Here is a 22,039-nt window from a genome sequence, read left to right as displayed (position 1 = left end):
ACCTCAAGTTTCAATTAGAGGCTCGTAGATACTTGTATGTGGGTAATTGCGATTGTCATGTGCCCTCAATGTATTTTTCGTACATTATTCTTTTGCTGTCATGAATGTTGGTATATGTGGATATGTGTACATGTTTATGAAGCTTATATGAACACAGGTCAAGATGACACGGTACGATGTATGGTGCTCGGTATCTAGCTCCGGGTACCCGTCGCGGCCCTCTAGGCGGGTCGTGACACTGACCCTTGTTTTTCTCTTTGTCCTTCTTGGGGGCACGACAGTCGGGAGCTTTATGGCACCTTTACCACAATTATAACAGTTGCCCTTGAACTTTTTCTTGTTATGATCCTTCTCCTTTCCAGAAGGCCTCTTCCTTTTCTTGTTCTTTTTCGGAGCAGCATCTTCAACGACGTTTGCCCCTTCAATCGGTGAACTCTTACGGTACCTCTTCTCAGAGGTTTTGTTATCTTCCTCAATCTTGAGACGAATCACAAGATCCTTCAACTTCATTTCCTTTCTCTTGTGCTTAAGATAATTCTTGAAATCTTTCCATGAGGGCCGCAACTTCTCAATCATTGCAACCATTTGGAACGCTTCATTCACTACCATACCTTCAGCAATAAGGTCATGGAAGATAAGTTGAAGCTCTTGAACTTGGGTTCCAAGGGTTTTTCCATCCACCATTTTGTAGTCTAGGAATTTGGCAACCACAAACTTCTTCAAGCAAGCATCTTCGGTTTTGTACTTCTTTTCAAGTGCACTCCATAGTTCTTTGGAGGTCTCTCTTGCCTTGTAGACGTTGTACAAGTCATCTTCTAAGGCACTCAAAATGTAACCTTTGCACAAAAATCAGCTGTTTCCAAGCCTCGGTAACCGTGAACTTTGGTTGTCGGGCATGTCGGCGAGCCGAGCACGGGAGGGTCCTCATTTTGGTGAACTTTTGCATACCAAGGGTGGTAAGCCAATAGAACATTCTTTGTTGCCATCCTTTAAAGTTGGCACCGGTGAACTTCGCAGGTTTCTCAGCCGGTTTCACAGTGGAACGGGTTGTAGGAGTAACCGCTGGTGCAATATTCACAGAGGGAGTTCCAGTCGCAGAGGGAGTTCCAGTCTCAATTGCCATTATTTCTTTGTCAGCATCAAATCGACAAAGCTCGTTTTAGTTAATAAAACCGAGAATAGCAATTAAATCACAAACTTAAACGATGAAGATTTTATTTCTTCAAATCGCAGTGTAATTATGAACTTTGGTATTCCAACGAAGTTTTTATATCTTCGAGTCAGAATACTAATATTCATATGGAGTAGAAAACTACACAAGTTTTAATCTCCTTAAACAGAATACAGATTATAATATTATAGTTAATTTCCTTAAGATTGTTATTGAAAATAATAATCGTATAAGTTTAAATAAAGTTTCAACGGGTACGTAAAACACTTAGTAAAAACAGTTACACGATGATGAAATACTTAAAAGCGATAAACAACGAACTGGAAAATGAACAGAAACAGTGTTGGAAAAATAAAAATATTTTTCAGAATATAATCGAGCTCACTTAGTTCAAAGTGTGTCCTTAAGGAAATTATTCTCCTCACAGTACTCGAGGTTGATGGAATATCCCCTCCCAGGATAGAACGATTATCTTACCAGAATAGTAGTACTCCAAATTCTGGTAGCGGCGAACCACTCAACGGTAGTATATCACACAGAATAAACAAGAGAGTTTTGGAGAGAAAGGTTTTATCTGTTTTGAGCGCGAAAAAAATTCGTATTGAATTCTGAAAAAATGAAGGAATTTATAGCAGTTGGAGGTACTGATTCTGAATGTTTGCAACCATTCAGATCAGTCACCAGGTTTTTTGGAGGGAAATTTGAAAATATCCGGAAAGAGAAAAACGGACCGGGTCGATCACAAGTCGCGGGTCAGGGTCAATTTTCTATTTAATTAAATAATTAATTAATTAAATAATTAAAGAAAAGTTTGTCCAAAAAGATAATCAATCAATCTTTGACGAAGCCAAGCGAGCGACGACGACTGCGCAAGGGGTCCTTTCCCCCTCAACCCTTTTAGCAACTAGAGAAGGTGTAATGTAATATATATACCTCTCTTTTCCTCTCTTTTTCCTATGTGGGACAAATGCTTTAACCAAAGCAAAAAGGGACCTTTTACATTCCCTTCACTTTTCATCCCATCATTTCCCATTCACCAATATCAAAACCCAACAAATGATAAGTTATTAAGAAATTTTAGGTAAGACATATAGCTTTTCATACGAAAGCATCAGAGTCATATAACCCATAGGGATGAAAAGTTTCAGAAACTGAAGCATCCCAAAGACTTTTATTAAGAAACTTTTGGTAAAAACTGGTTAGAGCTAACAACAGAGGATTCAATGCAAGCTTCTGGTGAAAAAAACAAGTCTATCTACTGATATGCACAACGAAAGACTCCAACTCCATTCGAGAAGCACCTCCTTTCTCTGTAGACCGCCTTATGACCTCTCCTAGTTCTTCTGCTCTTTTCCTAATGACCTCGCCATCTTCCGATGCCATTAACTTCCTCACAACATTCTCAATGGTGGATGCACTCACTAGCTCCTCGTGCTTCTCCCACTCTCAACAATCGGGCCTATTTTCATAATTTACATCCTCGAAGACCATTTTTTGGTTGGTCAAAGCGCATAGGCCAATCGGCTATTGGAACTCCCATAGTAATACTCTCTAAGCAAGAATTCCAGCCACAATGACTCATGAATCCACCTGTGGATGAATGAGCTAATATTTCTAGTTGTGGTGCCCATTCTCTAACCACTATGCCCACCCCTTCCACTCTTTCCTCAAATCCTTCAGGCAACTCAAGTCTCCTAGTTCTAGCTTCCCCTGTGAAAAGAACTCCTTCATCGGCATCCCTTAGCACCCATATGAACTTCTGTTAGCTTTGCTCTAATCCCATTGCAAGTTCCTTGATTTGCTCATCAGATAATGAAGTCGACGTTCCAAATGATACATAAAGAACTGATTTTGGAGGTTGTTTGTTCAGCCAATCCAAACAGCCATTTTTCTTATATGAGATATGGTCTAGTTTAGTAGGGAGAATGGGTCCAACTGCCCATTGCTTCTTGTTTTGTGTGCTCGCGAGTTGTTCCATCAAGTCAATTAAAGTAGTACCTTCAATCGCTTGGCTTGTATTATGTATATCACCTGTTCTAACACCCATTTATTGAACCTGAAAACTTCCTAGGTGTTTGATTTCATCTGGGTAACATCCTTCAAGGGAGGGCATCCTTTTAGGTTCCTCTGCTTCAAATGGAATGGGCAACTCCGCTGTTGTGCATATGTAACTATAGTACATATCAAAACTAGAAATGCAATTAAAGATATAGGATTCAACATTGGGAAAGGAAGAAACATCCTGAACATTATAGGCCATTAAAGCATCATGAACAACGACAACTCTTCTTGATTTAGATGAAATGTCTTGAAAGAAGGAAGCAATGGGCTCGCGCAGAAGCATGCAAGCATTTCAAAGTGTCGGGATTTTGCCTGAGGCAAAGTCAGGAGGACTTGGGAGGTCATGGAAGTGGATCTTGGCGATGTCTGAAGGATTTAAGCCGTTGGCTCGAACCCTGGCCTGATGGTTGTAGGTGGCTAAGCTAATATAGTAGACGGGGAGACCATAAGAGGAAACTAGGCAGGAAAATTGGAGAAGCTGATTGAGATGGCCTTGAGCAGGAATCGGGACCATAACTACAACTACTTCATCTTGTTTCAAGCTGCAGCTGAGTTCATGGTTGGCAAGATTTTCACTGTTAATATCCATAGACAAAAAGGGGTTTGAGGATTCAGTTTTGCTTTAAGATAATGAAGTGAAGTCTATGAGATTTGAACCAAAGTAAACATATGATTTTAGAAGCTTATAGGTAGTCTTCTCTCAGCTTAGTTGTATGTCCTTACTACATGCAAATGCATGTGCTAGATCTCAAGTTATGCTGACATATATACCACTAATTTAAGTAGAGTCAAAAGGTTCTGTTCTTGATAGAAAATTATCCAAAAAAGGTACTACGTTAGGAAAACTTTTACCTCTCGGGGATTTGTTGATTATTAAAAAATGAAGAGAACCAGCTGATAAAAAGTTTTCAGCATTTAGTGAGAAGTTGCTTAATAATATCATTGACTTCTTTAGTAACTAAAAAGGGGAAAAACACTTATTAGTATCAGTTACTCAGAGAATCAGATAGTTGACATTTCATAATCATAACTTGGAGAGCTTATAACAACATTGAAGAAGTCCCAGGAATGAGACTAACTCAGTACTTTCATTCTTTCTATCATGAACAGAATATTTTTACTTATATAAAGTGGTTGTGTATGTCTATTATGTTGGCTTAGACATCTGCAATCATCATGTTCAGCTATGTGCCAATACCTTAAGTCTTTCGGACATCACCAGAATCCAATTTCATGACCTCCCATACTCCACCCGTCCCCAATGCCTTCATGAGCAGAATCCCGGCATTCTGGAATGCTTGTATGCTTCTGCGCGAGCCCATTGCTTCCTTCTTTCGAAGTATTTTGTCAAAAGAAAGATGAGTTGTCAATGTTAAGTTCATGATATTTTAATATCTTATAATGTTCAGAAGGACCTGTGGTTGATTTAGGCACACTTATGAGGTAAGATATGAAATCAATAGGAACACGGAAAATAATTTAAAAACATGCTAGTGTAGTAGCTAATATGTAGACATTCTGACAGAGATAAATTTTCAGATAGTGAACATTCCAAGCGATCGACTAGTCTGAGCCAAGAAACAACAAGTAACAGGGTTAAAGAAATTGTAGAGTAACCAAAATGCTTGAAAAGAGATTTTTTTTTTTTTTTTGGAAAAATCTAGACTCCAAATTATCACTAGCTTATCTGGTGCAAAACAAGTCTATCTTGTGATATGCGCAACAAAAGACTCCAACTCCATTCGAGAAGCACCCCCTTTCTCTGTGGACTGCCTTACAGCCTCTCCTAGTTCTTCGGCTCTTTTCCTGATGGCATCGCCTTCTCCCGATGCCATTAACTTCCTAATAATATTCTCAATGGTTGTTGCACTCACTAGCTCCTCGCGTTTCTCCCACTCTCTAACAATCAGGCCTATTTTCATTATTTCTGTCACCAAGAAACCATTTTTTGGTTGGTCAAAGTGCATAGGCCAAGCGGCTATTGGAACTCCCGTAGTAATACTCTCTATGCAAGAATTCCAGCCACAATGGCTCATGAACCCACCCGTGGACGAATGCGCCAATATTTCTGGTTGTGGTGCCCATTCTCTCACCACTAAGCCCACCCCTTTAACTCTTTCTTCAAATCCTTCCGGCAACTCAAGTCTTTTAATTCTAGCTTCCCCATTAAAGAGAACTCCTTTATCAGCATCCCTCAACACCCATAGGAACTTCTGTTTGCTTAGCTCTAATCCCATCGCGAGCTCCTCGATTTGTTCGTCCGAAAATGAAGTGGACGTTCCAAAAGATACATAAAGAACTGATCTTGGAGGTTGTTTGTTCAGCCAATCCAAACATATGTTGTCCCTATTTGAGAAATGATCTAGACGTTTAGTAGGGAGAATCGGTCCAATTGCCCATTGTTTCTTCATTTGTGTGCTCGCGAGTTGTGCCAACAAGTCAAGATAAGTTTTACCTTCAATCACTTGGCTTGTATTGTAGATATCACCGGCCTTTATGCCCGTATACGGGGACTGCAAACGTCCTACGTGCATGATTTCATCGGGATAACATCCTTCGAGAGAGGGCAGTTTTTTGAGTTGTTCCTCTTCAAGTGGAACGGGCAACCCTGCTGCTGTGCATATGTGACTACAGTACATATCGAAACTAGAAATGCAGTTGAAGATATATGATTCGGCATTTGGAAAGGAAGAAACATCCTGAACATTATAGGACATTACAACATCATGAACAACAACTCGTCTTGCCTTAGACGAGATGTCTCGTAAGAAGGAAGCAATGGGCTCGCGCAGAAGCATGCAAACATCCCAAGTCGTCGGGATTTTGCCTGAGGCAAAATCTGGATTACTTGGGAGGTCATAAAAGTGGATCTTAACTATATCTGAAGGATTTAAGGCGTTGGCTCGAACCCTGGCCTGATGATTGTAGTTGGCCAAGCCTACATAGTAAACAGAGAGACCATAAGAAGAAATTCGACAGGCAAATTGGAGAAGCTGATTGAGATGACCTTGAGCTTGAAGTGGAACAATCACTACAACTACTTCATGATCTTGTTTCAAGCTGCTACTGATTAGTTCATTGTTTGCAAGATTTTCACTGTTAATAGCCATTGATCAAATGGGATTTCAGGATTCAATTTTTCAAGGTAATGAACTTCAGTCTATGAGATTTGAACCAAAGAATGAGTAGTATCAATTAGTAGTTAGAGAAATGGATTATAATAACATAAGCATATATGGTCACATGTGACTTAATTTCTGACCCATACATGTGATGGTGCACTTCTCGATAAAATCAAAAGAATATGCAGATCTTGTCTCTACTTCTTATCTTTTTTATTATATTATTGGAGTTTAACATGTTTGATATGACTATATCATTAAGAAAATTAAGATCTCTGGAGACAAAATAAGTGGGTAACTTAATAAACTGCTATTAGTAAGATCTCAAGTATTGCAGCAAGGCATCCTTACTTTGAGGTTTGTAAAATTTCCTAGACATATGCCTAAGCAATGGTATATAAACTGTTGCAACATGTTAAATTATACCGATGGTGAAAAAATCATTATATTGTTAAGAGTATATAGTTTAAATCTAGTGCAAATAAAGTTTTTTTTCTTCTTTTTTCGATCAATGCATTATACATATTTTGTTCTTCTTCTTAGCTTTTGTGCATGTCTTGTTTTCTTTTGGGCTGAGGCCAATTCATTTGATGTGAATTTTCTTGCAACTGTGCAAGACTCCAAAATTCTTGTCATAGTACGTCTGGACCGAATGCTTTTCCTGCCACACCCTAGGGCTTTGATTTAGTTGTAGGAACGCCATATGTGTTTGCACGTTAGACTCATGTTACGAGTTTGAACTCTGCAGCGGATAAAAGCTAGATATTTAAGTGGAGAAGAGTAGAGGAGCGAGTTCATTATCCACCGAGTTTCGAATCGTGTGCCACTATGCTCGAGGATTCTCGATTATAAAAAAAGATATTCATGTTATAAATATTATTTATTATTGTGGACGTCTATCTTTAGGAGAAATATTAGGGTAGTGACTTTGGGATCAAGTCACTTTTCCCCTATAAATATAGAGATTCTCCTTCATTGTAAATCAACCCCTAACAAGAGAAATAAAGATATCTCCTCTCTTCTCTCTTTCACCACAATATTCTTTTTGCTTGCTTTATTATTTTATAACACGTTATCAGCACGAGTCTATAATATTTTGTTAAAATTTAGTCCACATAAATATTATCATCTCTGAGAGCTTTATGGTACCACCCGTACCTTGTTAGAAATCAAGAGGAAAAGTAAGTGATTCGTATGTATTCAATTCTTCATGAGATCTGTAACTCTAGTATGCTATATTACATGGAAAAGGTAAGGTGGCCAATACATGTAAGTAATTGGGGCTTTCTGCTTCCTTTTGATTTAATATTCTTTTTTATTATTCGGTTGGTTACGGGATATATGTATGACTTAGTATACAACAGTTATTTTGGTACTTATTACCATAAAATAATCCGAAAGGATTATAAATTGGAAAACAATCTTAGGGTTGTTCCAACTTCAGTAGAGTTTGCCAAAAATTATACGGCCACCTGTAGTGGCAATATTTTTGATGTCTTGTTATGGTTAGATTTATTTATGCGTATAATCAGCAGAAGTGGTAATATTTTCATAGATTTGCTGTGATTACAAATGAAGATATGTTAGAGAAAAGTACTCTAATACTTTGATTTGCTCCTGAAGTAGCAACATCTTAAAAGAGGTATTAAGCTATCATAATTTGATATGCTCAGAACACGTAGAGATGATTCTGTTTCATTCCTGAAGAATGAGAACTTTTGATGAATGTTACAAATACAGATCCATTCCTTGAAGTGAATGTGATAGTCTGTAATAAAACTTATAAACGTGTTTTTGGTTGTGAAAATATCACGCCTCACCTCAGACAGAGGTAGAACAATTGAAAAAGAAAATATTCTAAATATTTTATGATTTACTCCCGAAGTAGTAAACTCATAAATCTGCTCACAAAGTAGCAAACTCAGAAATCTGCTCCCGAAGTAGCAAATTTTGAACTCTACTATTGTTTTTACATGTCCATTTAATTATTGTTCATCTCATGACACCACCAGTGTTTAACTAAAATTTCTTTTATGATACCAGCAGTATCTAAAATATATTTGATAGTACAATATCAATTAAGAGCTCCAGAAGAGCTGACTATTTATCTAGAAGATCATGGCACTAGTAATGTCTAAATTTGCTTTCATGATACCAGAAGTATCTAAGCAATATTTGGTAGTACAAAATTAATGATCAAGGTCCAGAAGAGCCCAGTTGTTTGTATACAAGAATCATGACACCAGTAGTGTCCAAACAATATGTGATTATGGAGAATAAATTAAAGGCTCCTGAAGAGCTTATATAATATTATGTCATTCATTCTAGATTGAAATACACAAGGTTGTTAAGATCGAAACACAGGTTTTAGTAAACCCGACGTTTACTAAAATAAATGGCTACCATATTGAAGCTATAAATGATTGGAGGATTAAATATCTTCAAAACCATATTGGGTAAGAAATATGTATGTGAATGGTTACCCTCTTTATTCTCCAAATTGTACTACACAAATATAACCATGATGAAATCACATGTTACGGTAAACCAGAAGTTTATTGGTACAAAAAATAATAATTTATGTCATAGTAAACCAGAAGTTTACTGAAACAAATAGCACATGGCATGGTAAACTTGAAGTTTACTCTTATAGATAATTTTATAAGTTGGCATGAGCAATTTGGATATCACGATTCAAATATGATGTGCTGATTGAGTATTCATATTGAAGAACTAGAAGATTCTTCAAGGATTTATATTTATTGTTTGTTCTCATGATAAGTTGATTATACTGGCTAATGTTGGGATTGGATTCCCTAAATTCTGAAAAAAAAATATAAAAGGTGAATATGGGCCCGTTCACCTGTTATGTGATGTCTTAAATAGATGCATCGATAAGACGGTCACATGTGCGTTTATTGTCAACCCAGCTTTGACATATGCAAAGTTACTTGCTCAAAATAATTGAGTTGAGAGCACAATTTTTAGATTATGTAATCAAGATAATTCATCTTGTTAATGCTAGTTTATACCAAGCTGGTTTGGCGTTGAATGCCTCCGATAAATAGCTAAACCATTGTTTATGAGGACAAAGCTTCATGTGGTGGTCTGAGATATGATATACAACATCATTTGTATGCTTCAGACCAATAAATTATGATAATTCTCCTTTCACAATTGGTTCAGGGTTAGGAACCAGATATTTCCATCTAACAGTTTTTTAGTGTGTGGTATATGATTAATTAATCTATCACGATGCACAAAGATGGATTCCCCCAAAGAAGATGAGATATATGTTAGTTTTTCTAACATGGGGGGGGGGAGAATAAGCAGCTGAGGAATATGTTATGAATTATCATTAGTATGATCCTCATTCAAAAGATAATTCAACTCAAATGCTAGAAGCATTTGCTGACCCAAAATTAATTTCTAATTTCAGCTGCAAAATGCTCCTATTAAATTCATGTCCCTGAAGGACAGAGTCTATAGCATGCATGAAGCGTGGTAGACTAATCGGTTCCAAATGCAATAATCATTGAAAAGAAAGAGGAGCAAATGATCAATGATCATTATAAGGAGGTAATGTGCTCTTGAAGAGCCTACGACATAACACTTCATGAAACCTTATGGGAGGTTAGGTACCTAAAAATAATGGAAGTGATGAGATCTCAATAAGTTATGTCCTATTGCAAACTGATACAAGATAATATATCGTCGACGATATATTTGGTACAATATAGCGCAATATTGTAAAAGGTTGTGAGGATCTAAATTCTACGTCTATTAAAGCATGCTAACGTAGAAATTATTATCATGTGAAATGACACATCTTGGTAAGCGTAAAGCTTATTGGACCTGCTGTCAAGACACCAGAAGATGTCACATATTTAAATAGAAATAGATTTTGTCACAGCCTATATGAATTACTTGACAAAATTATGTGAAAATTCCTGAAGAATTTTAAATGCCTGAAGCATATACAAGTTGTAGAAATTTGTTCATAATTCTCATATGAATTAAGTGACGCAAGGTGAACGCGATTTTATCACCTTAATGAATATTTACTGACTAAGGGCACAAATGACTCTATTTATCCTTATGACTTTGTGAAAATCAAAATCTATCATATTGTTGGTGCAAGTTTATTACTTGAGAATTATTGAAACTCTTGAAGAGTTTTCAAAAGAAATAGATTATCTGCTGCAAGAAGTTGAAATGAGAAACTTGTAGAATTTTTGGGTCCTGAAGTGTCATATCTTTATGCAATTGATGCATTTATATATTTTGCTATGACTATAAGGGATTATAGTCATATGATGTTGTTCTATATGACAATCAAATCATATAAAGATAACATATGTTTATAAAACAAGTCAGGAATGCACTTGGAGTGATTTCAACAATATTATATGCTGATGCAACTCTATCCAAAGACTGAAGATGCAACAACATATATAGTCCAACTAAAGAGTGGATTCATAAAAGGATAAAGCTCATTTCTCCAAAGCTGTTCTTCACAAATGAGCTCCAAAAGAATGGTGATACCAAGGTGCAACAAATTGCTCGAGTGATAATACGACTGATTTATTCACCAAGTCTATACCAACTGCAACTCTCGAGTGAAGATGTGTAGATTCAAGTTTTTGGATTGAAATTCTCATCAGGGGGAGTTAATACGCGTTGTACTCTTTTTCCCTTTCAAGGTTTTTGTCCCACTGGGTTTTTCCTTGTGAGGTTTTTAATGAGGCAACCAAATAACGTATTATTAGAAATGTGTACTCTTTTTCCTTCACTAGATTTTTTTCCCATTGGGTTTTTTCTAGTAAGGTTTTAGCGAGACACAATATCTATCAAATAGACATCCAAGGGGGAGTGTTATAAATATTATTTATTATTGTGGACGTCTATCTTTAGGAGAAATATTAGGGTAGTGACTTTGGGATCAAGTCACTTTTCCCCTATAAATATAAAGGTTCTCCTTCATTGTAAATCAACCCCTAACAAGAGAAATAAAGATATCTCCTCTCTTCTCTCTTTCACCACAATAGTCTTCTTGCTTGCTTTATTATTTTATAACAATTCACTATTTTTTAGTGAATTGTGTTGAATTATAAATCCCTTATAAATTGGAATGATAGTACCGTAGACATTTACAAATTATTGAGTTTTGGTCCATACAAAGGGCAATTCGCATGATTGCCCCTATCTTGTGGTGGTCTTTAATTTTTGCCCCTCAAATCGCTGGTATTTAATTTTTGTCCTTCGGCACTTTAAGTAATAAACTGACAATCTGGGTTCAAACTCCAGCAGAGTAAAAAAGAGGGAAAAAAAAGGTTTTCATAGAAACTATACCTTGTCCGGCATAATTTTGTAGAAATTAATTTATCCTGCGGAACTATGCCTTAAGACATAACTTTGCGTCGAATAGACATAGTTTCTATGAAAACCTTGCCTTTCGATAATTTTTTTTTTTTTAAAAAAAAACTTTGCTGGAGCTCGAAACCAGAATCTCTGGTTCCATAGACGAGCGAATAAGGGTACTTTGGCTCACAAATTTTCATTCAATGAGTAGGGCCAAAAATTAAAGACCAGCGTAATTAAAAGACCAGTCCATATGAAGGACAATCCGCAATTTTTTGTACAAAATTTGGATTAAATTCTGAATTATTTGGGTCAAATATTTAATTTGGATTTTACAAATTAAATTAGTCCAATTATATTATTTTCAAGCCCAAAGTCCATTTTACCTGAAGGTCCAAACTCATGCCACATATTCAATAATGTGACATCTCAATTAAATTCAAGACCAACAAGATGATGCCACATGTTCAAATGTGTGGCAACTCCCGGTCAAAATAAGAACCAATCAAAAGTGTTTAAGCGTCTAAATTGACATGTCTTGATCAATCACAAACAACATTTGTGATAAGCTCAATGATTTATATGAACCAATCAGAATTAAGCAAGAGAGTTCATATGCAAAACTGAACACACAATCTTGATAAATAAACTCATACTTGGGATTTGTTGCAAACAGATATCAGAAGATTAATATGGCTCCTGTGCAAGGATGACACATACAAATTGAGAAATAATCCAAATACAAAATGGTCAAAAAAAGTTCTGAACGTATGTAGGGTTCCATATACGTGTGTGTTTACAATATAGTTCGGACAAAGACGACTGACTGACTTTAGAATAGTAGAAAACAAAACTAATATTATTGTTCCTGCTTTTATTGACCATAACTTTACAAAACTAATATTATTGTTCCTGCTTTTATTGACCATAACAAAGTCAAGGTTGATGATAAAGCTTAATCCACCACTAAGAGGGAGTGTGTGTGTGGGGTGGGGGGTTTGTTTATATCCTATCGATGATAAAGATAGGTGAAAAAGACCCATATTAGTTAGTTTTCCCCTTTATCTTTTGTTTATGGTACAAAACACACATTTTCAAAGGTTTTATTTTGTTAGCCAATCCTTTTTTGCCTTCACAAACATGCATTATGTAAGTCAACATGATATACTAATTGAAACACAAAAAGTATAATTGGTATACGTAACAAAGTTACACGTAGCTAATTTTTATAACGGACTGTTATTATATCATACTGGATAAAATATTTTGAAGTAACTGACGGGTTAGTCCATGCGTTTTATATCTTAATAATAAATCAATATTTTAAATTTATTTGTATTTATCCTTCTTTTTCCAACAAGGTGTCAGAAAATGCGGCAGTATTTAGTTGACCAACTGAGACTTTTTACATAAATTTCGGATAGCATCGGTCGATTATTTTTACCGATGTAGTTATTAGTTATTACCATATAAGGTAAGATCTACTCCCATTACTTGTACTTATTTTTTTTGAGTTTTTTTATTATTAATAAAAAAGGCCATTCAGATGAAATATTTGAATTGTCTAATATTCGCTTCAAAAAAAAAAGAAAAGAAAAAAAGGCAAAGCACATTCCATCGGTTTTTTTGTCGGAAATCCCTTATTACGACTGACGGTGTTCCGTTGTTTTTTTTTTTAATTTTCTTTTTATTACATAGGGGAAGGAGAAATGAGAGAGGAAATTACATTGTGGGAATTCGAATCCTCACCAACAACGTAAAAGTTTAGATAGTCAACCAACTGAAATACTCCTTATAATTCCGTTGATTTTTTACCTCGAAAAAACGTGTGTTTTTAGCAGTGATGGTTATCTGTTGTTGTCGATTTACTCAAGGGGTAATTTCACATAAAAAAATACTCGCTTTTGTTGCCCCACTCAAATAATGGATGAATGGACATTATTTCTCACGAGACTGAACAAGTTGTATGACGTAATGACATACTGCATTTTATTTGTACATAAATATTATTAATCATTTCCAGCTTGAAAGGTAAAGGAACTGAGAGACTTCAGTTATTTTTTCTTATGTATAAAATAAACACTTCAAGAACAAATTTTTTGGAAGGTAATCAGAATTTACTAGTCTTACTTCTGTTTACTTTTGTTCAAATCTCTTAGCCTTCAAAGGGAGGATCCAACAAAAGTACAAAATTCCGATTTTTCTAAATCTTTCGTGACACAAGCTCAATCAGGAGACATGGAGTATCAGAAAGAAGTACAAAATTCCGATTTTTCCACTTCCATGTTTAGCAACTTAAAACAAGAAGAAGTAGCTATAGTCATGGTTCCATTTCCAGGTCAAGGCCATCTTAATCAACTTCTTCAACTTGCCTGTTTAATCTCCTCAACATATGATCTTCCAGTCTATTATGTTGGCGCAGCTACACATAATCTTCAAGCTCGGGTTCGAGCCAACGCCTTAGATCCTTCAGACATAGCCAAAATCCATTTCCATGACATCCCAACTCCTGAATTTGCCTCACCACCACCTGACTTTAATGCCTTGAGCAAATTCCCGTCACATCTCGAGCCATCATGGGATGCTTGTATGCTTCTTCGCGAGCCCATTGGTTCCTTCTTACGCGATATTTCCTCAAAATCAAGAAGAGTCGTTGTCGTTCATGATTCTTTAATGTCCTATAACGTTCAGGATGTTTCTTCCTTGCACAACGCGGAGTCCTATATATTTAATTGCATTTCAGTGTTCACTTTGTACTGTTTGATATGCTTTTCTGTGGGAATACCTGTCCAACTTGAAGAGGAATTGCTTAAAAAGTTACCTTCCCTTGAAGGAATTATGACAGATAAAATCAGGGATCGTGGAGCTTCTCAGAGTCCATATGTGGATGTTAGATCCGGTTATATCCATAATACAAGCAAAGTAATTGAAGGCAAGTTTCTTGATTTGTTGGCACAAGTAGGAGGTACACAGAACAAGAAACAATGGGCAATTGGACCAATTTTGCCTACTAAACTAAATCATGTCTCGAATAGGAACGATATATGTTTGGACTGGCTTAACAAACAACCTCCAAGATCAGTTCTTTATGTATCGTTTGGAACAACAACTTCTTTTTCCTATAGGGAAATCAAGGAGCTCGCGATGGGGTTAGAGCAGAGCAAACAGAGGTTTATATGGGTGTTGAGAGATGCTGATAGAGGAGATATCTTTACTGGGGAAGCTAGAAAAGTTGAGTTGCCAGACGGGTTTGAGGAAAGAGTAAAAGGGGTTGGGTTAGTGGTCAGAGATTGGGCGCCACAACCAGAAATCTTGTCTCATTCGTCTACAGGCGGGTTCATGAGTCATTGCGGATGGAATTCTTGCATAGAGAGCATTACAATGGGGGTACCTATGGCTGCTTGGCCTATGCACTCTGATCAACCAAAAAATGGTTTCTTGGTGACGGAAATGTTGAAAATAGGCCTGATTGTGAGGGAGTGGGAGAAACGCGATTTGCTGGTGAGTGCATCCACCATTGAGAATGTCGTGAGGAAGTTGATGGCAACAGAAGAAGGTGATGTGATTAGGAAAAGAGCAAAAGAATTGGGAGAAGCCGTAAGGCGGTCCACAGAGAAAGAGGGAGCTTCTCGAATGGAGTTGGATTCTTTCATCGCGCATATCACAAGATAGACTTACTTTTCACCAGAAATTGTTCAAGTTTTTCGGTTACTTCTCTTTTTCCTTTATATTAACCTGTCACTAGTCTACTTCTTGGCACAGACTAGTGTATACTACCTTAAATTTCTTTGGTCCTGGATTATTCAGTATCTGAAACCCTTTATGGCTATCAGTGAGATTATTGCTTTATATTTCTCTTTTAACAGATAATTAATTAACGAGCTTGTATGCAATTCTCATTTGTTCAAGCAAAATTATGTTGTGCCCTTTGTTGGGAAAATTAGCTCTGGTGAACTTTTCAATTCATCCAGAGGGATTATTGTAAGAGATTGGGCACCTCAGTTGGAAATTTTAGCACATAGTTCACCAGGCGGTTTTATGAGTCTTCCTATTGAAGCATGGTCAATGCATTCAGATCAGCCAAGGAATTCTCAACTTGTAACAAAGTATCTAAGGAATTTGACTAACTGTTAGGCAAGATCCTAACTTTGAGCTGTTGTTGAAATTTATTCCAAATTAACTCAACATGTATTAATTAAAAGGTTAAAGTAGTTTGACTTTTTATCTGTTTCCTCAGACACCAAACATGCTCTTAAATTTGCAAGAAAGTTCAAAGATTTCTCATCTCTAAACTTTCTCTTTCTCTCTTAAATCAGACAAAAGTCTTTGCCAATGGCTGAAAAATGCACCTCAAACAGCCCAATAGCTGTAGTCATGGTACCACTTCCAGCACAAGGCCATCTCAATCAACTTCTCCATCTCTCTCGACTTGTTTCCTTGTACAATATCCCTGTCCATTATGTTGGACCCACCCCTCAAATTCAACAAGCTAAAATCCGTGCTCATGGCTTCGATCCTCTCACCATTACAAACATTCACTTCCATGAATTTCAATTACCTTTTTTTGAAACCCCCTCACCAAATCCTAGTTCTTCTGACAAATTTCCAGACCAGCTAATTCCTTTGTTGTATGCAACTTCCCATCTCCGCGAGCCAGTTTGCTCAGTAGTACGCAAACTTCTAAGCGCGAATCATGGAAAAGTTGTTGTCATTTATGATAGTTTGATGCATCCGGTAGTTCAAGATTTGCCTGAAATGCCAAATACTGAATGCTACTGTTTCAATTCTATCTCAGCTTTCCATAGATATTCATACTTTTGGGAAGTTAAAGGAAAGCCTCGTTTGCCCGGAACTGAACATTATGAGGACATTCCATCAATCAAAGATTGTTTTTCCTTTGAGTTTTGGGAATATATGAAGAAAGAAGTTGTGCCCTTTTTTGGGAAAATTAGCTCTGGTGAACTTTTCAATTCATCCAGAGTGATTGAAAGTTTGCATCTTGATTTAATGGCTAAAGAATTCAATGACACGAAACTATGGGCTATTGGTCCATTCAATCCCCTGGTGCTAACGGAGACTGAAAAAGGCTCCAACAAGCACCACGAGTCCCTGGATTGGCTTGACAAACAAGAACCACGCTCGGTTATTTTCGTGTCATTTGGAACGACTATTTCGTTGTGTGATGAAGAAATTGAAGAGATTGCACTTGGACTAGAGAAAAGCCAGCAAAAGTTCATTTGGGTACTCAGAGATGTTGACAAAGGAAATGTTTTTGCAAGTGAAGTTAAGAAAATCCATCTGCCTGAAGGATATGAAGAGAGAATAAAAGGTGGAGGGATTATAGTAAGAGATTGGGCACCACAGTTGGAAATTTTAGCACATAGTTCAACGGGCGGTTTTATGAGTCATTGCGGATGGAATTCGTGCATGGAGAGTATGTCCTTTGGAGTTCCTATAGCAGCTTGGCCCATGCATTCAGATCAGCCAAGGAATGCTCAACTTGTAACAAAGTATCTGAAAATTGGACTAACTGTTAGGCCATGGGCGCGTCGTGATGAAGGTGTTACATCAGAAATGGTTGAAAATGCTGTGAGAACTTTGATGGCTTCACCAGAGGGAGCTGAGATGAGGAAAAGAGCAGCAGATTTGAGATATGCTACCAAGAAATCAGTGATGGAAGGGGGTATAAACCGCGCTGAGATGGATTCTTTCATTGCTCACATTACTCGTTGAAGTCAGATGTATTGGTAACAATTGGAATAACTTTCAGCTGTTGCTGATGAAATTTATTCCAAATGAAAGTTAGGATCTTGCTCCAATACGCGCTGGGATAGTTTTTTTTTGTGCTGAGAGGAGCAAGATCCTAACTTTCAACTGTTGCTGATGAAATTTATTCCAAATTAATTTAACGTGTATTATTTAAAGGTAAAAATAGCTAGACTTGCTGGATATATCTATTTCCGCATGATGCAAATATGTGCTAAACTTGCTAATTGCATTGGATAACTTCAAATTTCACTAACCATTAAAGTCAACATGTATTATTTAAAAGGTTAAAATTGGTGTATTTGATATTATAATGCTAGCCTGCTCATCAAGATCCTATTTTTCTGTTCCAGTGTATTTTCAATTAGTTCAACATGTATTATTTAAAAGGTAAATCAGCAGGACTTCTGGAGATTTAAGTTTCCAAAGTGATCCAAGTATGTGAATTCCTAATAATATTGGATATATAGCTTGTCTATCAACATCAAGTTTCATCAGTAAATAGACCTGTTTTTCACTAGAATTTGGCAAGGCCAAGTGGTGTAGGCTAGTTCTTTCTTGTTCGTTTTTCTCAAGTAGTTTGGTTACTATTCAATCTTCTTTAATTTAGACCTGTCACTTATCTGTTTCTTTGCTCAAACTAGTTTATACTATACCTTAAATTTCTTGGATCAGGCTAGTTTATGCGAGTATTGCGTTTGTGTTTGCCCTTGTGACGCATGTCCAAGAAGCTGTGAAATTCATTGAAGTTGATGTATCTCCTATTTCATCTTAATTATAATGGCAAGAGAGATATGCTTCTATATGTACGTAGTGCTATAGCTATTTCCATGAAATTATGATGGTCTGTTCTTCCTCAGCCATACATAAATAGTTCTTATTTAAGTGTGCAAGTAAAAACATGACTTTACGCGTCCTTAAAATACATTACTTTAACTTTAATTTGAGACACGTGAGATATACAAAACGACGAAGAATCAAACTAGTACTGGCTGTAGTATTTTTGGAAGTTCAATTCATTTTACATAAATGTCCTATTGTCTCAACGGCTGCAACACTAGCTAACTGTTTATTGCAAGTATAATTTGGAAACTTAATATAAAGAGCGTCTTATAATACATTGATGCTAGAAATTCTTTACATTATCAGTATATATTAATTGAATATGAAAAAAAAATACTCCTTTATTTACGCGTCCAAGGAGTCATATAATAGTAGTCATAGTCATTAATTTCCTTCCCACGCTACTAGCAATAAGTTGCATCAACTGAGTTAAAATTTAACATTCATAAACTAAGGCACTTGGAGGGTGATGACAGGCATGAATATTAGGACTTCAATAATGGCGATGTAACTTGAAGTAGATCCAGACAAGTAATTTTGATCCACCCCGGGTGTCTCACCTTCTAGCGTCAAATATTTCTTTTAAGTTTAATTTTTGTTGTGTCGATTATTCTATTTTATTTAGTAGGTTTATTTATGGAAACGAAAATCAAGGAAAAGGAGTAAAAAATAATATTATACACTAGCATTCTTTCATACGTCTTTTTCTGTTTATTTACATGATAACATTTCTACATAGAATTCTTTTGCCCTGCTAATCCACACCATACACATGACCTGAGAAAAGGCCATAAATAATCCCTTATCTATGGGAGTAGGTCTAAAACGGTCCATAACTATACTTGAGTCCTTTAACTATTCAAAAACTTATCAAATTTGGTCTCTAGTCTATTTTTTATATAAACGAGCGTACAAATAAGCATCAAAGTGAGATTAATGTTAAACCATTCCTCAAGCTTCTCTCTCTCTCTCTCTCCTTTCTTTTCCCTCGAAGTTCATTCTTTAACCTCAACTTTTTTTCTCAAGTTCTCTCTCGCTTTTCGTAGCCGATTCGTCGGTTAAATTTAAAAAAACCAACGGACTCACAGGTTTTTTTTTTTGAAAATTAAAGAATGAAATGTAGGAACTTAGAATAGAACCTGGGTATGTTCCTTGGCATTAAAGGGCTTTACCACTAGACCACTGATATTCTTTGTTCATATACTTACATTGATTTAATTTATATTGTTTTTTCGCTCTAAAAACCGACGGAGCCGATCGGTTTTTTAATAAAAAAAAATAAAAAAAAAACTGACGGACTCCATCGATTTATTTTAGAAAATAATATTAACCGACGCCAAGTAGTGTTTGAGAAGAATGGTTACGAGAAATTGTATGCACACACAGAGTGCTAGAATGCTCTTTTTTTTTTCTTTTTCTTTTTTTTTATTTAACAAAAAAGGAAAAAGAAGCGGAGAGAGAGAGAGAGAGACGGGTTTGAAGAATGGTTTAACACTACACATATAAGTTTTTGAATAGTTAAAAATTGTAAGCCGATAAATGTATAGATAAGGGGCCATGATGGCCAGCCTATACAAACCATCATATACCACACACAGAGTAAAAAAAATAAGGGGGGAGATACACATATAGACTAACACCATGAGCAGCCGGACTCAATTTTTTCAGCAGCTCCAAAACACCAACCTGTCACGTATAGATTTCCTTTTCTGTTTGTGGTAATTCTTGGTCGAAGTGTGGGTCTTCCGATCAAAGTTTCAGTTGACGTCGAGGTCCCGTACGTGAATCCTGTTGGCTGTTGAGTTTCAAAGTTATCAAATAATCAAGGTCAGATTTTGAAGGTCCAATTCTTCACTGTTTTTTTTCTTATCCCTTTGTCCGTTCATGTGTGTTTTTCTTGGCCATACCACTATATTCTCTTTTGATGAGCTTGTTAAATGTTTGGTCTTTGTCGCTACGGTCTCTATATCATTCGACATCTTGAATTAGAAAGGTGGAATTTTAAACCTGCCCATTGAGGTTAAGATAGGTCTTGTAAAGAATAAGACTAAGTTAAACTAATTGTCTAAAAAATGATTTAACAGCAAATGGATGTGATTAATCACAAAATTATATTAGTTTCTTGACTTAGTGCAATAGCTCACAATTTGTCTAAGTCACTGTTTCTCTTCGATTATACAAACATGAAAAAAAAATCTCTATTTGTGCGTTTTGTTTTAGATGATTAAGCATGTTGGAAATGTTTAGATTGTTTTTTTCTTTCTTTAAATAAAAATACATGTTTTACCTTTTCTGCTTCAGACCTCAATAGGCAAATTTTAGGCTCGTATATTTGTGTGTTTTCTTTTACTCGATTTTGAATATTATGTATTCATTCTCGGTGGGTTGTCCCGGAGGAAATCAATGTAAAATGGAGGCCGCTTGTGGAAAAGACCCTGGGATGTCGGGAATAGCTTAGAATAGGTTAGCATAGGATAGTAGATATTTATTTTCTCGCATTTTTTGTATTCCGGGTTGTAATAATTTAGACTTTATTTTTGAGCTGTTCTCGTGTGTGTGTTTGTTTGTTTTATGTAAGTTTACTTGATTGAGTTTCTATTTAAGCCGATAAGAGTTAATTAAAGCGACCGTGCTAAAACCACGGGACTCGAGGGATGCCTCACACCTTCCCCTCGGTCAACAGAATTCCTTAACCGGAATCTCTATCGCATGATCAGTATTCTAGAGTCAAACTTGTTTTTAAGATCAAAAGGGTTTTCAAATCGAAAGTGACGAAAAAAAATATGTTTCGAAAAGGGATTTTATTTAGAGAAAAAGAGTTGTCACTTTCGATTTGAAAACCCTTTTGATCTTAACATATAAATCATTTTTGTGGGAAAAAAAGGGGTGTGACAGTAGACAGATGCAGGTTACCAAATTAATTCGCAAGTTTGAATTTCACATCTTTGCATCACATTGAACCTTTTAAATAATACATAAGTATATAAATTTGGAATAAATTTCATCAACAACGGCTGAAAGTTAGGATCTTGCTCCTCTCATATGTGTTTTAAAATTAGCGTTGAACTTTATATTTAACACATAGTTTCTAATGGTGACAACGAATTAAATAATATCATGAGCAGGCTGGTACCAAATATATTCACTTGTTAAAGCCTTGTTACAATTGAGCATTTTGATAACACCTACCTTTAGCCCTCTCTCCCAAAACGTCAGCCATGCCAAAAAACACCATACATGCTATCATGATTGTTGCCTTTTGCCTTTTCCATATCGACTCTACATCAGGTTCCGTCCTGCCATGGGAATCACCGTTATAATCAGCTGGCTGACAAACGAAAAATGATGAACGAAAACCAAGAAAGTTGTTGGTTAAGTGTTTATGCTCGAGTTGCCACTGTTTTTGTCCTTGTGACGCATGTCCAGGAGTCTGTGAAGTTAATTGAAGGCTGATGTATCTCCTACTGACATATTGTGATGGCAAGAGATATCATGCTTCTATATGTATGTAGTGCAATAGCTGTTTTCTTTTAATTCTAGATGTAGTTTTTTGAGGTGCCTACTTGTCCACACCCAAAGTAAGAGGGCATACTTGCCAGCTGAGGCCAAGTTTGAGGACCTGTTTATGTATTATGCCTTTTTGGAACGAACCAATTATGATTAGTAGTTTAGTACTAAGAAGTTCGCGTACTAGTGAGCAAACTGGCTCGCGGAG

At 36.3% G+C, this 22,039-nt stretch overlaps 2 protein-coding genes and 1 pseudogene across 2 annotated transcripts; 1 reads left to right on the top strand and 2 right to left on the bottom strand.

Annotated features, from left to right (window-relative positions):
- Positions 1-65: 65 nt before the first annotated feature.
- LOC132061531 (uncharacterized) lies at positions 66-1,123 on the bottom strand. The gene is made up of 3 exons (XM_059454327.1): positions 949-1,123; positions 244-836; positions 66-95 (listed from the first exon to the last, which is right to left on the bottom strand). Exons 1-3 carry the CDS (start codon positions 1,121-1,123, stop codon positions 66-68), a joined length of 798 nt encoding a protein of 265 aa, XP_059310310.1.
- Positions 1,124-2,036: 913 nt separating this feature from the next.
- Positions 2,037-6,507, bottom strand: LOC132060038 (uncharacterized; annotated as a pseudogene).
- Positions 6,508-13,742: 7,235 nt separating this feature from the next.
- LOC132060039 (zeatin O-xylosyltransferase-like) lies at positions 13,743-17,750 on the top strand. The gene is made up of 3 exons (XM_059452896.1): positions 13,743-15,312; positions 16,460-16,492; positions 16,552-17,750. Exons 1-3 carry the CDS (start codon positions 13,954-13,956, stop codon positions 17,446-17,448), a joined length of 2,289 nt encoding a protein of 762 aa, XP_059308879.1. The 5' UTR covers positions 13,743-13,953; the 3' UTR covers positions 17,449-17,750.
- The last annotated feature ends 4,289 nt before the right edge of the window (positions 17,751-22,039 follow it).

This window comes from Lycium ferocissimum, chromosome 6 (assembly GCF_029784015.1).
Source record: "Lycium ferocissimum isolate CSIRO_LF1 chromosome 6, AGI_CSIRO_Lferr_CH_V1, whole genome shotgun sequence".
Taxonomy (NCBI): Eukaryota; Viridiplantae; Streptophyta; class Magnoliopsida; order Solanales; family Solanaceae; genus Lycium; species Lycium ferocissimum.
The sequence above is the reverse complement of the archived record's forward strand: the minus strand, read 5'-3'. Positions and strand labels throughout refer to the sequence as shown.